Below are 17880 nucleotides of genomic sequence, written 5' to 3' on the forward strand. Positions count from 1 at the left end.
TTGACTGCGGGGGGCTTAGTTGAGGCACGCAGGATCTTCACTGTGGCATGCAGGATCTTTTGTTGCAGCGTGTGGGCTCTTCATTGTGGCATGCGGGTTTTCTCTAGTTGTGGTGCCTGGGCTTCAGAGCACGTGGGTTCTGTAGTTTGCGGCACGCAGGCTCTTTAGTTGAGGAGGGTGGGCTCAGTAGTTGTGGCTTAGTTGCCCTGTGGCATGTGAGATCTTAGTTCACCGACCAGGGATCGAACCCACGTCCCCTGCATTGGAAGGCGGATTCTTTACCACTGGACCACGAGGCTAGTCCCTGGAATTATTATTATTATTATTATTTTCTGTGGTACACGGGCCTCTCACTGTTGTGGCCTCTCCCGTTGCGGAGCACAGGCTCCGGACGCGCAGGCTCAGTGGCCATGGCTCACGGGCCTAGCTGCTCTGCGGCATGTGGGATCTTCCTGAATTGGGGCATGAACCCGTGTGCCCTGCATCGGCAGGCGGACTCTCAACCACTGAGCCACCAGGGAAGCCCGAGCACACTTTTTTACTTTATATCTTTCTCTATTGAATGTTTTTCAACAATCATTTCATGGTTTTAAAAGCTACTTGAGAACTCTTAAAATAATTCGTATTGTATTAACCACACTGGACTCCGTATACTACTGAAAAATAGTATGTATATCTGAAATACATATTAGTGTTGCAAGCTCTTCAGACCCCTTGCGGTAACTCCTTGGGGGTGCCAGGGATTTCATGTACAGTCTGGTAGTTAACATTTGGAGTACTTACTGTTGCCAGATGCTTGTTAAGAGCATTCTGTGGGTTATATCATTTAATTTAACCTTCACAAGATCCCCACAAAGTACTTTGAAGGACTGTTACTAGCTCTCTTCTAGTTGAGGAAAGGACATCTCCTGTAAGCGACTTGTTCAAGTCTCACAGCTAGTAAGTGGTGAAGTGGAATTTCTCATGTGTATATTCTCAACCACTGTTGAGACTTGTTCTGAGAGTTGTCATAATTCTTGATATTGTATGTTCTGATTGTTTTTAGATGGGGCAAAAAAGAAACTTACCTTGTTCTTTCTACTTCTTGCTTTCTGGGTCCCTCCAAGTGGCTTGATGTACCTGTGCCTTACTGGCTTTCAGAGTTAGGATTCATAGTGGTAATGCTGATTATTTTAGCTATCATTTATTGATGGCCTGCTCTGTGCTAGGCAGTGTATTAGATGATTTACCTGGATTGTTGCTAATCTTTGCAACAACTCTGTGAGGGAGGAAAATTATATTTGTGAGGAAATTGAAACTCAGAGACATGAAGAGATTGTTGAAAGTGATCAGCTAGGAAGTGGTGGAACCCATATTCAAATGCAGTTCTGTTTGACTATGAAACTTGCACTCTTTATAACCAGGTGTGTTGAAAGCCTGTGAAGGGTGTTAAGTATGGTTTATGGGGGTGATGGAACAACTCTTGAATAAATAAAACTTTGATCAAAGAAATACTTATGGTAATATATTTAACACGAAAAGTACACTTAACACTAACAGAAAAAATGTTTAAATTTCTAGGTTTAACTTCTTAGAGATCACTTTCCTTCTTTTCCCCCAACAAGGGCAGAAGCTGTATACCCATCTGCATCTGGATCAGTTTTAGGTGAAAAGAATAAGAACAAAAATACACAGGGACAAAATAATGATAGTTCTTTGTTTTTTTGTGCTTAGATTATTGTGTACTTTCCATTATAGACTTAAAATCCTAGACTGGCTTTTTTCGTGATTGTTCTAGGGCAACCTTATTTTCTGTACCAAGGATCTTCACTAATAAATCTATGTATAAGAAATAGTTGGAAAGATGTAGTTTATTAGCTAATTGGTTGAAATTTTTGAGCTCTTTCAGTTGTTTATGGTATGATGGAACAACTCCTGAATAAATAAAACTTTAAGATATTTATAGTAATATATTTAATACTGCAAAGTCTACCCAACACTAACTTATACAAAAGAGGTGTTGTATTTAGTTATATGAATTAAGCAATGAGAGAAAGGACAGTGTCAAGTTTACCTGTTTTTACATAGAGAAAAAGAGTTGAGTAAGTAGAAAAGAGGGGAAAGGTTAGGTTCTCTTACTGATAATTCAGTTCTAAGAAATGCTGTCTCTTTGGTGAGGTCTCCGATCCCTGCAGGTGTGGTTAAGCTCTCTGGGCACTTTACTAGAGCACATAACCTATTGGGCCTCCCTTCTGGTTGGTTGTGTGCCAGATTTTGAATGACTTGGTGACAGAAACCATGTTTTATTTCACTCTTGCTTTCTTCTTAGTACAGTTGGCCCTTTGTATCCTTGGATTCCACACCTGCCCGATTCATGGATGCGGAACCTGTGGATACAGAGGGCAAACTGTACAATGCCATTTTATATAACGGACTGGATCATCCACAGATTTTGGTATCCTATGGGTGGGGGGGAGTGGTCCTGGAACCAATACCCTGTGGATACTGAGGGACAAGTGTACTTTGTGCCTTGTAGGAATACCCTTGTTGAATAAGATGGAATGTTATATATGTCCGTATTCAAAAGAGAATTGTAAAATGCATGTAACCTAAAGCTTAGTAAGTAAATTGCTTTTTTTGGATTATTTTTGCAGTTGCGCAGGCGTGGGATGTAATTGGTTGGTGGTGGACAATTCAGGCTCCAAATTCAAATTCCCACACTTGACTGGGCCCTACGTCCAAGGGGTCAGAGGGTGTATAGTGGTTATATTCTTTCTGATTTCTATCCCAGGGGATGGTGTTTCCAAGGGGATTTAGGAGTGAATGAGGGGAGGGAGTCCCATTCATGCCAAACTTACCTCTTGGACTGATGGTCCTAAACCTCGTTTTTTTTTTTTTTTACCACTTTTAGGTCCTTTCTCCCTTACAGTAAAAGCACAAATGAAAGTACTACCTTTCAATAAATAGTGTCTGATTTTTTTTCTTTAGTTAAGAAGGTATAGATGATCTTTAAAAAAAATGCAAGCAGTATCGAAATAAAGCAACAAGTAAAAATCCCCATCTCCCCAATTCCCTAGTTAACAGTTTCTTCTGTATCCTTCCAGAAATTTTCTCATACATAAAATATACTGGATTGCAACTAGTTTCCCGTCCCCACTTAGTAGTATGTGTTGGGCCTCTTTCTAACATCAGTGTGTACAAGTCAACTTCATTCTTTTAGATAATTACATTATACTTAATTTTATAGGTATGACTTAATTTAACCTGTTGATGGACCAGTTTTAAATTTAAGATGTTACCAGTTTTTCAGTAGTATTAGAAAAAATGGTGCAGTCAACAGCATTGTCTCTTATGGCTTTCCACATTGTAGAAATGTATTTGTAGGATAAATTCCTAGGATTTGGAACTACTGAAACAAAGAGTACCCATATTTTATGTTTTGATAGGTATTTCCATGTTGTTCTTTAGAAGGTAGAGCCAGTTTGCACTCCCACCAGCAATTTTTGAGAATGCCCATTTCTCTCTACCCTCACCAGCTCTTGAGTCCAATAAACTTTTTAGTTGATGTCAATTTGATATGTGAAAAAGATTATTGTATTATTTTATTTTTATTTTGTATTTCTCCAATTATAAATGAGCTTGAGCATCTTTTCATTTATATTTTGGTCATTTGTATTTAATTTCTGTGAACTGTTTATCACCTTTGCCCATTTTTCTTTTAGGTTATTTGTCTTTTTCTGTTTGATTTAAGAGCTTTTCCAATATTAGGAAAATTCCCCTTTGTCTTAGATGTTATAAATAATTTTGTTTAGTTTATTGCTTTCCTTTAAGCTTGTTTTGGTCGTTTTTTCTCCTTTTTTCCGTGGAGAAGTTTAAAGTTTTTACAAGAACTGATTTGTCATATTTTGTGACTTCTGGATTTATGCCATGCTTAGAAAGGTCCACATTCCAGGATGTTGAAAAAACATTAATTCAAATTCTTTTTTCTTCGTACTTTAATGGGGTTAAATACACACACACATTTATAAATATGTACACTTGTATGTGTTTTTGTGTGGATTTTTTTTTTTTATTATTATAAAACAGCATGTGTTTTTATTGCAAAGACAGAAGATTTTTTTTTTGGTACCATCTTTCAGTTTCTTTTGGTGAAAGGAGGAGTCAGGTGGTGACCCAGCTTTATTTTTCAAGCAGATAGTTGATTCCATACTGGTTATTGAATAATTTGTCTTTTCCCAGATGTGAGAACGCTTCTGAGATGAAGCTAAATTCCATAACCCTGAAAAATCTTGAATGTTTGCATGTGTGGGCCCTACGTATGCTGTAGGAGCTTGACATTCATATAGGCCCAAAGATCCCTGCTGATTTTCACAATTTCGTTAACAGATTAATGAGTACACCAACACGGTGACGTGATGGAAATCAACTATGCCCACTAATGAGTTTCCTGTGCATATCTGTTACATGTGTTCCTCTCCCTGGATTTTCTCTAGACAAGTTACTGCTGTAAAATTACTGTTGGGCTGGTGTTGCTGGACAGTAAAATCTTACTGTTGACGTGAAAGATATGTTTTAAGTCTATGTAGACAAACACTGACTTATACCTATAAATACCATATGGCCCTACTTTTCCATGATACTCTGACATCACATATTCTGATCTGTAGCCCTCGTAAGTATCTTCACACTGGTCAAACCATGTGTCTGAGTTTTGGTTCAGAAAATGCGACTATAGGATAAATCTTTATTTTATTTGTTTTTCTTTAACCGTGACCATTTTATACTCACTTTTCATTAAATAGATTCCTTTTCAGTTGTTTTATGAATTTCTGGAAAAATTCTGGGAAAAATGAAGTTTTATTTTCTTACAGTATAGCATATGTAAAAGATAACTGGTTGCTTATAAGAAAAACTGGGTAGGTTAATGAAAAACTTTAATTCGCAATAGATGTACACTGAGTCTAAAAATTAACGTGTAAGAGTTAATTGTGTATCCTTAGAATTTGAGACGATTTGAAGAGAGCTTTAATTTATTGAAATTTTGTTTTGAAATATCATCGATGCAAAAAGTCCGAATCTTTTTTAGTCTTATGAGAGTAGTTAGTAGTAGTAGTAGTAGGTATTTGTAGTCTTATTAGTTATTATTAGTAGTAGTAGGTGTTAGTAGTCTGGCTGTTTTACATGAGAATTAAGAAGTTTAAGTCCTTTACCCAAGCACCAGGCTAGTTCCTTGAGGGCAGTAGATAATGCTGCTCATTTTTGAATTCCTAGAAACCCAGCATAGTACCTGGCATATGGTAGACTCTCAATTTGTGTTTCTGGAATGCATGGATGGTTGAAGGAATGAAGTAATAAGGACACAAGCAAATATATCCAGCATGTGATGGCTGCTCAAAACCTCAGTTTGGTTTAGGTCACCATTGTCTCTTACCTAGACTAGGAGAGTGGTCCTCTAACTCGTCTCCTTGTTTCTGCTTTGCCTCCATGTAGCCTCTTCTCCACACAGCAGCCAAAGAGATCCCTTTAGAAGTTAAGTGAGATCACTACAGTCAAGACCCTCCAGTGGTTTTCTTCTCACTCAGGAGTGATAGCCAAGTCCTTAACATGCCCTACAAGGCCCTGCCCTTCCTCATCTTCCCCCAGCTCTGTCCCACCATTGCTTCTCTGAACTCGTCTCTCTCCCCCATCTTATTCTCAATCTGTTGCAGCTACTCTGGCTTTCTTTCAGTCTCTCAAGCATGCCAGGTATTCTTCTGCCACAGGGCCTTAGCATGAGCTGTTCCCTCTGCCTAGAACATTCTTTCACCAGATATCTGTATGATTCACTCCCTCATACCCTTCAGTCTCTCTCAAGTAGAGTGTAAACTCCATGAGGGCAGGGGTTTTCCTTTTTCCATTGTTATTACCCTGGTGTCCAGACATTGCCTGCTACATAGTGGGCACTTGAATATTTTTTGGAAAGAAAAAGGAAGCAAAGAAGTAAAGAAGGACTCAGGAGGTGGGAGGCATGGAGCTAAATTAAAATTCATGGATATGAAGATTTAGCCTTAGAAACCGTGGCCTCTGATCCTGACCAGATCTTAGATTCCACACCTGAGAAGGGTTCTAAACTTGACAGCTTTTCTGGTAACTTCTTATTGATGCCTTTTTAACCTCTACAGTTATGTTTTCATTTCTTTCCTCTTGCCTTAGAAAAATGCCTTTGCTGTAGTTCTAATTGACTCTTCTTACCTGGCACTGAAGTAATATGACATGACATATAAAGTACAGTATTGCCTTAACTTTCTGTTGCCCTTGGTAGAAGCTAAATTGTTTTTCTTGAAAGCCCACTTGAGCCCTGCCGCTGCACTGGGTGCCATTTGGCTGAGCGCTCCCCAGAGTCTGATGTTTTTGTGCTGTTTACTCAGTAGGCACTCTGGTTGCCACTCTGACCGCCCCTTACCTGAGGCTGCGTCTCTGCTCTTGGACCTTTATGTTCCTCCTCTTGGTTTCTCTTCTGGATTGCACGTTGCTTGAAATAAAATCGCTAGCAACATATGGCCTGTTATGATTGTCTTTTCCCAAACTCTGACATTTTGTATATTTGTGATACACTGCAGATTTTGTGAAGATTGCTTCATAATATTTGTTTACCATCTGCTGCACTCTATTTGGTATCTTGCTAGGATTTTTTCCTCCATTTTAAGTGACATTAACAAAATCCAGCCAGTACATAGACTTTCTGGTTCTACTTTTGCTTCCCTAATGTGCTGGAAAATCATATTACTATGCTCCAGGCAACTGGAGAAGCCTGGAATTCTTATTGTGAACCAGTGTATCAGAGTGCCCCCCCTCCTCTGCCTTCTTGGTCATATCTAGTAATGCTTTTTTGGTCAGAGGGCAAAGAAACTCCATGTGTAAGACAAAAAGAGTTCAAAATATTTTTTTCTGCTTCTCTCTACTTTGTGCCATGGCTTTCTAGTGTTCTTCAGCATATTTATACCTTTGAAACTCTTTGTGCCATTTTAGTAAGTTTTTTATGATTTATGTTTCCAGTTAGTGTACTTTTTATAGCTAATCCGGTTTGATAGGCCCAACCAGAGTCTTTGCTAGATGGGCTGGCTGTGTATATCCAACTTTTTATTCAGAAAAGTATTTTAAGTTATTGTCATACTAAATTGTTTGGTATGTATTTCTACTTTCCTACCGTTTACTAACTTCTCATTCCTCTCAATTCATTGTCTATTAAATTTTTTTCCAGCTTTACTGAGATATAATTGACACATAACGTTGTATAAGTTTAGGGTGTATAGCGCATTGATTTGGTCATTACACATTGCAAAATGATTACCACCATAGTGTTAGCTAACATATCCATCCTGATGCATAATTACCATTTCTTTTTTGTGGTGAGAACATTCAGGATCTATTAGCAACGTTCAAGTATGTAATACAGTATTATTAGCTATAATCACCATGCTGTACATTAGATCCCCAGACTTTGTTAATCTTGTAACTGGAAGTTTATACCCTTTGACAAATATCTCCCCATTTCCCCACCCTCCAGCCCCTGGTAACACTGAGTTTGGGTTTTTTAGATTCCACATATAAGTGCTATCATACAGTATTTGTCTTTCTCTTTTTTTCACTTAGCATAATGCCCTCAAGGTTCATCCATGTTGTCACAAATGGAAGGATTCCATCTTTTTCATGGCTGAATAATATTCCTTGGGGGGTGTGTGTGTGTGTTTGCGCACGCACGTGTGCCTGGGTGGGTGTGTGTACACATCTTTATCCATTCATCATTGATGGACACTTGAGTTGTTTACATATCTTGGCTATTGTGAATAATGATGCAATGAATATTGGAGTGTAGATATCTCTGAGATTCTGATTTCAGTTCCTTTGGATATAGACTTAGAAGTACAATTGCTGGATCGTATGGTAGTTGTAGTTTTAATTTTTTGAGGAATCACATACTGTTTTCCATGGTGGTTGTATCAATTTACATTCCCACCTACTGCACACAAGGGTTTTCATTTCTCCACATCCTCACCAACACTTGTTCTCTCTTGTCTTCTTGATGATAGCTGTGTAACAGGTGTGAGGTGATACCTCATTGTGGTTTTCATTTGCATTTTCCTGATGATTAGAGATGTGGAGCACCTTTTCTTGTACCTGTTTGCCATTTGTATGTCTTCCTTGGAATTCCTTGTATTTAGAGAGAAGTGTATTCTCATTTTAAATGTCAAGGCCAATGAGGGCATCTGATAGCTTGGATTTTGCCTCTGGGCCAGAATCATTAGTCTTCTCTTATGTGTAATTACTTTTCCAACTCAGTCTCCTTTCTGACAAGAATGAGGAGGCTTCATTAAAACTACTAATTACAGATATTAAAGAATGAAGCAGACAGTCCTCCAAAGAGCAATCTGTAAAGGAAGCACTACCTACATAAAATGGAGGCTCTTATTAATCCATAAAACTATTAATCACTGTGTCGTATAAACCTGATTTTATCCTCAGGCTTTATTAGAATGCGTCTTTCACTTACCTTGTCTCCTTATGGGACAGCTCCAGCACTTTAGGTTTGCATCAAAAGCTATTCTGGCCTTTTGTCCTCAGTTTTCTGTCCTTTTAAAGCAAAGTGCCCTTTAGTGTTTCATAGCTGCTTTCTATGGAACTGCTATGTAAGAGATTAGTCTGCTAACTGACTTCCCTCACAGTTACCAGATTATTTCCGGTAACTGAAATAATCCCTCAGAGATTTCATAGAATTTTAGAATTTGAGAATCTTTAGTTTTAAGTAGCCTTAAAGTTTCAAGCCCTGACTTTGAGAGCTTAGAGAATTCTTTTTGTTGTTGTTCTTGTTACTGATTTAGAGAGATGTGATTTAAATGATTTTTTCTGGAATCTGTGCCTTCTCTTTACAAATTATAAAAAGGTTTTTCACCTGTTTTATTGAACTCCAAGCACTTCCTCATTCCATGTGAACAGTACCTTATTGAGATCTTGTGTATGTTGAAATTCGAATATAATCTGTCCCTTTGTAGCCACCATCTCTGTAGCTAGCTCTAGTGTAGAAAAGAGATTTACAAAAAGCTACTTTGTTCAGACTGGAAATTTTATCAAGTTCAGGACTTCATAGAACAAATCATTTTAGTACACATCCAAATTGAGAATTTGACTTGGTTTTAAAACAAAATATGTAAAGTGCTTTCATGTGTGGTAATATGTAACATTATATTCCATTATACAATGTCTATTTTTTCCCCTTTGTTTCCTGCATTTGTATGACAGCTTTTTGACTTAACCTTGAAAATACTAGTTTCTGGAACCTCTGTAGAAACTCCCTGTTTCCAAAATTAGAATGGCATTTCTCTCCCAGTTTGGCTCTATAGAGTCTGTAGCTTTAAAAAAAAAAAGAGGGAAGGAAAATGCTAGATTTCTCTGTAGTCCTTTATATATGTAACCTCCCTAGGAATGTGCCTTCTTTGTTACTGATAGTGACCATTGTGTGCCTTTTATACTGAAAATAGGCAGCTCTTGGTAGATAATACCAGTGGTGACTGTGACAGCTCCTAGCTATGTAGATATTCACAGTGTGACTTGATGATACTGGTTTACATCGAGTTGGGAAACTCTTCAGGAGTGAACCTGTATCTAGGATCCAGGAACAATTACTTTGGAGATAAAACCCCAGTGAGAGCTGTTGGCTTGGTCACTGAGCAGGACAGGCTCAAGTGCTGCTTTCCCTTATGATGTCAGATTGCTATTGGCTGTGGGAGAGAAAAAGAAGGTAGCATTTTGCTCTGAAATAGGCTAATTAGGGAGAATACAAGCTCCCTTCTAGGGTTCCCATGGTGTGGTCACCAAATGGGGATATCTTAAGAACTGCGGCTGGACAGGAGGGAGGGCCTGCTGAGGTGTGGTGGGCTAAGATCCAGGTGCTGAACTGAACTCCCCCAGTATTCTCAATAAGAGTCCCCAGAGCGTGTCATGCTAGCTTATTCTCTTTATGGTGAGAGATTTGTCTTATTCCCCAGGCCTGGGATCAGGTTCTCTGCATCTGACCAAATCAGCAATTAGATGCCCAAGAGTGACCAAAAAAATAATAACTCAGTTTAACAAGTACACAAGAACTGAGGCATCCAAATGAGAGAGAGCCTGCCCCTTCCAAGTTGTCCCCCTGGGAGGCTGTGTACGTCTTCCAGCAATGCTGCCATTGCTCAAAAGGTTCTTAGCAATTTTCTTTCAACTGTACATTTAAAGTCTACCACATATGCTCTTATCCTGTTGACAGATCTTAATCTTTAGAAGGATGAAGGAGCTAAGTAAATATTTAGAAATAGCCAAAAGTCATTCTGGGTCCTGCCTGGCAGATAGCATAGATGAGCGAGTAATCAGATGGCCAGTTCCATTTTGGGCTAAAAATCAGATCTGATATTTTCACTTGGTTTATCTTCAGGTTATTAAAACAGTTTTGGAGACATATTTCAAAACTATTTTAAATAAAAGAAGGATCAATGAAGTAAGTACGTTGTTTCTAGATGTGGCTGCTTCGGTGATCCACTTACTGAAATATATCCATTCTGGTTAAGTGTTTTGTGAAGTCTTATTATCCTCCAGTTTTGTTTTTTTTTTTAAGAAATTATTTTAATTAATTAATTTATTTTTGGTTGCATTGGGTCTTCGTTGCTGCCCACGGGCTTTCTCTAGTTGCAGTGAGCGGGGGCTACTCTTCGTTGCGGTGCGTGGGCTTCTCCTTGCGATGGCTTCTCTTCTTTCTTTCTTTTTTTTTTTTTTTCTTGCGTTATGCGGGCCTCTCACTGTCGTGGCCTCTCCCATTTGCGGAGCACAGGCTCCGGACGCGCAGGCCCAGCGGCCATGGCTCACGGGCCCAGCCGCTCCGCGGCATGTGGGATCCTCCCGAAACGGGGCACGAACCCGCGTCTCCTGCATCGGCAGGCGGACTCTCAAGCACTGCGCCACCAGGGAAGCCCGCGATGGCTTCTCTTGTTGCGGAGCACGGGCTCTAGGCGTGCGGGCTTCAGTAGTTGTGGCTCACAGGCTCTACAGCGCAGGCTCAGTAGTTGTGGCGCATGGGCTTAGTTGCTTTGCGGCATGTGGGATCTTCCCGGACCAGGGATTGACCCCGTGACCCCTGCATTGGCAGGCGGATTCTTAACCACTGCGCCACCAGGGAAGTCTGTCTCCTCTAGTTTTAAGACCATTAAATTATTCAACAATAGCACGAATCACCATTTGAAGCTTACTATGGTCAGAGAGTACCCAGTACAATTGAAACAGTTAAGAAATAGAAAGAGAGCTACATGATCAAGTGGGTTATGAGGAGAACTGTATTAGAGTTGCTTTGCAAGTTAACCTTATACTAGGCTCTCAGTTCTGTAAAAAGGGAATGATAGTAATCAAGTCATGTTGTCCACATCATAGAATCATTGTGAGGCTTTTAAGGGGGTATGGAGCATAAATCACAGTGCCTTGTGTACAGTAGTGTTCAGTAAACGTTAGCCATTTTTATTATACTATTATGACATGACAGGTTGCCTGGGAGAGAGAGGAAGAATGGAGAAATAGAGGGATGGGGTGCCGTGTGGGAAAGGAAAAAGTACTAATAGTTAAATAAAACTGGCCTTTCTTTGGATTTTAAATTTCTCCAAACCAAACCTGTTTAGTCATACTCCAGTTATGTTGACTTTATTTTTTAAATTTCTATTTATTTATTTATTTGGCCACACCTGCAGCGTGGGGGATTTTAATTTCCCTACCAGGGATTGAACCTGTGCCCCCTGCAGTGGAAGCATGGAGTCTTAACCACTGGACCGCCAGGGAAGTCCCTATATTTACTTTAACTTAGATACATGTCTTGAATGACATGAGCAATATTTTAATTTTCAACTGTTCCTAAAATTTTTAGTTCTTTATTGAGATTCTGGTTGTATTCTAAACTAAAAAACAAAACCACGAACCAATAACCTTAACATCCACAAGATATGGTGTTGAGGATTTGGATATCAAGTGTACAAACCAGTTGTATTATGTTCCCAGAGAACATCGTTTTTGTACATTAAAAAAATGCAAATCTTATCACTTGTATTATATTGCTTTTTAAACAGATGAAGATGAAGATGGTGATCGAATTACAGTGAGAAGTGATGAAGAAATGAAGGCAATGCTGTCATATGTAAGTATATTACAAATGAGGACTATTTTAAAAATGTTAATGTAATTGAGGATGCTGTTTCTTGGCATAGTGAAGATATAAAAGTAAATCACAGTTGCTATAACATTTTTCTATATAATATATAAGATTTTTAAAGATTTCCTTACGTGAAAGTTAAGGGCATTCTTTTCAAAAGACACTTACTGATCATATCATGAACATTAAGAATAATGCATCTTAATGACTTTTGCATTAGGTATGGTGCAGACTAAATGGACTATCAATTTCTTGTATTTTTATGCAGTACTTAAAGTAACGGCTCATTAAAAACGAACCCCTGGGCTCTAAAAAATTTTTCAAAATCTACTTTCAACTGGAGATCTCTTTCACCCTTACAAACAGACTATAGTTATAATGTAGCTGCAGGCTTAATATGGATACATGATTTAAGATGTACTCTCAGTTATTTTATGTGCTAACCACCCCACCCCAAAATGAACTGCAGGGTTACTTACTGAATCTAAGTGATTTGAATATATCCCGAAATGACTTTTCTTTTGTGTTTCAAATTTCAGTGAAAATTTGCATTAACATTTGTCTCAGGACTGAAGTAGATAAACAGGAAAAAAGGATACATTTCTAAAACTTTAATACTAAGCTTGAATAATTCAGTGACAATGAAGAGACATAGCTTCCCTGAGCCCTGATTTGTTCTTTTCTCTTATTTTTATTTTATTTTCTTCTGAGTTTGCGGTCTATGTACAAAACCTTCTCTAGTGGTCTGGTGAAAAGAGCATTGGATTGGAAGTAAGAAGACCGCTGCTCTCCTCTGGCTTCCTGGCCTTAGGCAAAACACGTAACCTTTCTGTGCTGCAGTTGCCTCATCTGTCACTTGTGGATAATAATACTTGTCCTTTCTACTGCACAGGGTCATTGTAATGACCAAATGGGATAATAGATGTGAAAGCCCTTTGAAAAGTTAAAAGTTCTATACAAATGCAAAGTAGTATTATGGTGGAAATGATGGAATCAGGGCCCTTGCTTTTCAGTGAGACTCTAATCTCAGCCAGTGGTTAGGTTATATGTAGGTTTTTTGATAGACCTCAACTTTAAACAGGATATTTTTTCGTCGTAGTGAAAACTGTGAAATATCTGTATGGGTTTCCGCCAATAGTTTTAATTTAGGGTAGGAAGAAAGAGAACAAGAAGGATGGCATGATTAACAGAGCGTTGCATTCAGACGAGCACAGAGTAGGAAAAGTCAATTTCCCATTTACTTCTCATTAACTTATTTGAGAGTCTTTGTGCCCTGAGAATTTAGAGCAGGGCTCATCAGTACCTTGAAAGGCAGAGTAGGATTGTCTGCTGAAAGGTCTAGCACAGTAATAATAGATTGGCTAACTCTCGAATGTGACATGCTTATTTTTATTTTATTTATTTATTTTTTTGCGGTACATGGGCCTCTCACTGTTGCGGCCTCTCCTGTTGCGGAGCACAGGCTCTGGACGTGCAGGCTCAGCGGCCATGGCTCACGGGCCCAGCCGCTCCGCGGCATGTGGGATCTTCCCCGACCGGGGCACGGACCCGTGTCCCCTACATCGGTAGGTGGACTCACAACCACTGTGCCACCAGGGAAGCCCTGGCCTTTATTTTTTAGGTTCAGTTTGGCTCTGAAAAATTTTGATTCCAGGATTTGGGTGGTGGGTTAGGGAAGATACCACGTATTTACTGTTAAACAAACAAACAAACAAACAAACTATGTTTTTCACGTGGAATTCAATAAATTTGTAGTCACCTTAGTATTTCTTTAAAAACCATATGGGGAAAGCAAAACTAGGCATACTTTTACCATAAATCCTTCAAACATTCTTTTAAAAAAACTACAGTGTCTTGAGTTGACACTTGCAGAATTACTTTTTTTTTCCCTTTGGATGTAAGCGTTTTCTGGCTTTGGGCCAACAGAAGCATAAGTTTTTATCAGTAATTTAAATAGATTTTTGTATTAGACCTGAAAATGTTACCTTTTTAATTGAAAACTTATCAATTATTTAAATTGCTAGCAGCCTTAAGCTGTTAATTTTATGTGTGCCATAATAATGGCATACAGTGGATTTTGATACATGTGACACATGGAATGTCTCATTGTGGTAAGGATTTGTCATGACAATAGGTTGTTGTGTGCTGTTAAATAATAACCAACATAGTAAACCAAAGTCTGTTGTCACACATTAGTGCCATTTTATGTAAGTTATTTAGAAGTCGTATTCTTTTCTTCATTAGATATATTTTTAAGAGATAATGAGAAGAAAACAAAGCTATAATAAATTGTCTTTTAAGAAAATGTAAAGTAATTTGTTCTTCAAGTAGATATTTAACGTGTTGAGAGAATTCAGCAGCCAAGTGTTATTACAGCACCATTGTGATCGCTCTCTGCGTTTTGTTATGAGCTTGTGTTAATCAACAATCTGTTTTTATAGCGTAGTTTCTTGTAAGTTATGTTGTTAGAATATTCTACTTCTGGGATCATGGCTTGTCCTCTGATGCTATTGTATCTTTTTAATTTCTCCATAAAGTATTTTTTAAATTAGAATTTGAAATGCTTTACTAGGAAAAAAAATACAGCCAAGCTACATATTCTGAAAACTAAATACCTGATCATTGCTAATTATTTAAAGGATTCTGTTAAATATTCTCTTAAAGTAGTTTAAATTTTTTTGTTGCTCTTGTCTTCACCTCTCATTTTCCAGAAAGACTGAGTAGTATACTGCTTTTCTCCTTCCATCTTTTTGTAATTGTTGTCTGGTAGTGCTGACCTCATTTCCTTATAGCATCAAGCACAACAGTGCTGGGCCTTATTTATTGATTCATCATAAGCTTTATTTATCACTGAGACCCAGTTATAGGAGGAGGTTATTTTTATGTTAACCTCTGCTTTTAGGTGACCTTTCATCAAGAAACTCAGCAGTACATCTTGCTTTTGTAAATGGACGATTTGTTTTTGCTAAATCCTGTGGCTAGTAAAGGATTTATTACACCTAGTTTTCTCAATACTGAGAGGCTTATATGAGTAGAGCACAGTATTAATAAGAATAAGTTTCTTCATTTTGCCTGTTCTCTCTCTTTATACGGTTTCTCCACATTGCCAGAAGAGTATGGGATGAGTTTAACTGTAATGCCTCCCATTATGGCAGGGACCTTGTGTTTTATTGGAGTGTAAGTATTCCCTTTGGTATACTTGACGGTAGTGTACCTTGTCAGATGTTGGGTACCATGAGGGAAAATACTTTTTGACCTCTGTAGCACCTTGTAAATTGGGATATGATTGGCTTTATCCTAGCATGCATAACGTGAAGACTGCCTCAAAAATCATAGTTGCTCAAGGAGAGTTGGAAGGGAACATTAGAGGTCTTGTCCAACTGTCTCATTTTACAGATAAGGAATCTGAGGCTCAAAGAGCTCAGATTCAGTTTGAGGTCACATTGCTAATGAATGGGAAGGCCTGGACACAGACCTAGGTCTTGGATGTCCAGTCTTCCCTCCTGGTGGTTTTAAGTGATGTTTTTGTTTTGGCATTTATTGAGATCCTGCCGAAGAAGCTTTGCAAATACTACTGTTTTCCTGGTAGCAAAAGATAATGCTATTTACTAGAATGTTAGTGTACCTGAGTTTGAAAAGGAATACAAACAAATACTTTGTGGGCTTTTGAAGTTTTCAAGATTTTGTCCTTCCTACAAGGCTGAATTTTACCACAGAATTTGTTGCCCACTTAGTTGTTGAACATTTAATAGCCTCAGGGCCTTTACTATTAGGAAGTTTTCTTTAAAGAGCAGAGATTGGAAGCTCATTTTCCGCATGGTGCTTTTAAACATGCTCCATATTAAGTAGGTCCTACTTTGAACTTAACTTTGTATGTGGCATAGTCATCTCGGTCTTCAGTGAGTGGTTAGTCCCCTAATTCAACGCGATCCATCGAAACAAGTGATAATACTCGGTACTCTCCTGGCAGGGTGGAGAAACAGTGAAAAGAGTGAGACAGGAAAACTGAATGAAATAAATAAATAGTTGTGGAAATTGTTTGTTTGTTTTTTTTTTTACTCAAATAGTGACGTGCTCTAAGCTGTAAGTAAAGTTTTTGTTCTGTTTTCTCATCCTAGTCAAAGAATGAAACTTTTTTTCAGAGGCAGATTATTTTAACTCTCTTCTCTGTGTTGTCTGGGTCATATGGATGCCCTTGAAATAGTGATAAGAATGTAGTAGCCCCTTATTTAGCCCCTCTTGTGAAATATCTTGGGACATCTTTGCTAGCAAGAAGCAGAAGCAGACTGAAATTTGCATCAGTTTATTATGCAGCTCATGTAAGCAAACGAAGAGACAGCACAAGCAGACCTCAGCCAGGTGGCATCAGGGCATTCTGGGTGCTTTGAACCACTAGTATTTTGTCATTAGCATGGCTGTGCTCCCAGTTCAGCTACGTCTCTGTGGAGGGCTCAGTGTGGACTACAGATTGATTCCTCTGGGGTCCTATGTTGAGGCAGCTGGCATGAGGGGGCAGAAAAATGTAGGACATCAATTAGCCTCTTGGTGGCTATGGTAAGGGGCTTCTCTTCTGGAGAGAGATGGGCTGCGAGGGAATGATGGACCTCTAGCAGTAGGATTGCTGTGGGGCATAACCAAGGTGTTCGGCTCTTGTTGGCAGCTCCTAATGAACCTGTTCTCTTAGGGCCAGTGTTACTGGAAACAGGAGGGGTATTTTCTCCGTATACCTGAAAGATGAATATAAATTTTCTATAATACAGTAAAGTTAGAGGAATTCAGTAAATTATCAACCTAGGAATATAATATGTCCAAAAAGGTGTAAATTGAGGTAATTGGAAATTTCAAAACAAGTTGTTTCTCTCTTAATATATGTTTCTCTGTTACATATATGTTCTTTACTCATTCCTCACTACCTTTACAATTTTTTTTTTTTTTTTTTGCCGTACGCGGGCCTCTCACTGTTGTGGCCTCTCCCATTGCGGAGCACAGACTCAGTTGCCATGGCTCACGGGCCTAGCCGCTCCGCGGCATGTGGGATCTTCCCGGACCGGGGTACGAACCCGTGTCCCCTGCATCGGCAGGCGGACTCTCAACCACTGCGCCACTAGGGAAGCCCCTTTTCAATTATTTTGAAACAGCATTTGAGCAGTAGGCTGAATCTTTATTGAACACTATTGGAACTGGCTAAATAAAGTAGTTTATTTGTAAGGGAATGTTCCGTTTGGCCTGCTGGCTGCATGACCTGATGGTCCTGTTTTATTTAAGTTGTAGGTTCCCTGAAGCTATTTAAACTTCTCCTACTTTGGAAGTATGGAAGAATTGCTACAACTTAGAAATCAGGTGAAAGGTCAGTGTAGACAATGCCTCAAGCTAACCATGGTGATGGTGATGACTATGAATGCTTCAGCTGAGAGGAACCTCCTAGTTTTGGACCCATCGCTGAATACAAATTTAAACTCGTTCTGACAGTGCACGTCACCTTAAACTTAGCCAAGTTGAATGTCATCTGCTGTTGGCTATCCAACCTCCATTCTTTTAAGACCATCTGGAGCTCCCTAACATCCTTTACAGTTTTACTGTCCAAAACAAATAGTGTTATCATCAAACTTGGCCAACTTGCTGTCTGTTTCATTTTCAAATCACTAGTAAATACATAAGTACAGTAACATTAACCTATAAAAGAGGCCTCAGAGTTGTTTCCTGCT

The 17880-nt window shown here is 38.8% G+C and overlaps 1 protein-coding gene across 1 annotated transcript in view; it reads left to right on the forward strand.

The window, feature by feature from the left end:
* Positions 1-17880, forward strand: part of LOC103088140 (dual specificity mitogen-activated protein kinase kinase 5) — a gene marked incomplete at its 3' end in the record, with an annotated part of 114346 nt that overhangs the window by 9172 nt on the left and 87294 nt on the right. The window contains exon 3 of the mRNA XM_007448144.1: positions 12093-12160. Coding sequence (XP_007448206.1) covers positions 12093-12160 — 68 coding nt within the window. The remainder of the gene's footprint in view (positions 1-12092; positions 12161-17880) is intronic.

This window comes from Lipotes vexillifer, unplaced genomic scaffold, assembly GCF_000442215.2.
Source record: "Lipotes vexillifer unplaced genomic scaffold, Lipotes_vexillifer_v1.1 scaffold713, whole genome shotgun sequence".
In the NCBI taxonomy this organism is placed as follows: domain Eukaryota; kingdom Metazoa; phylum Chordata; class Mammalia; order Artiodactyla; family Lipotidae; genus Lipotes; species Lipotes vexillifer.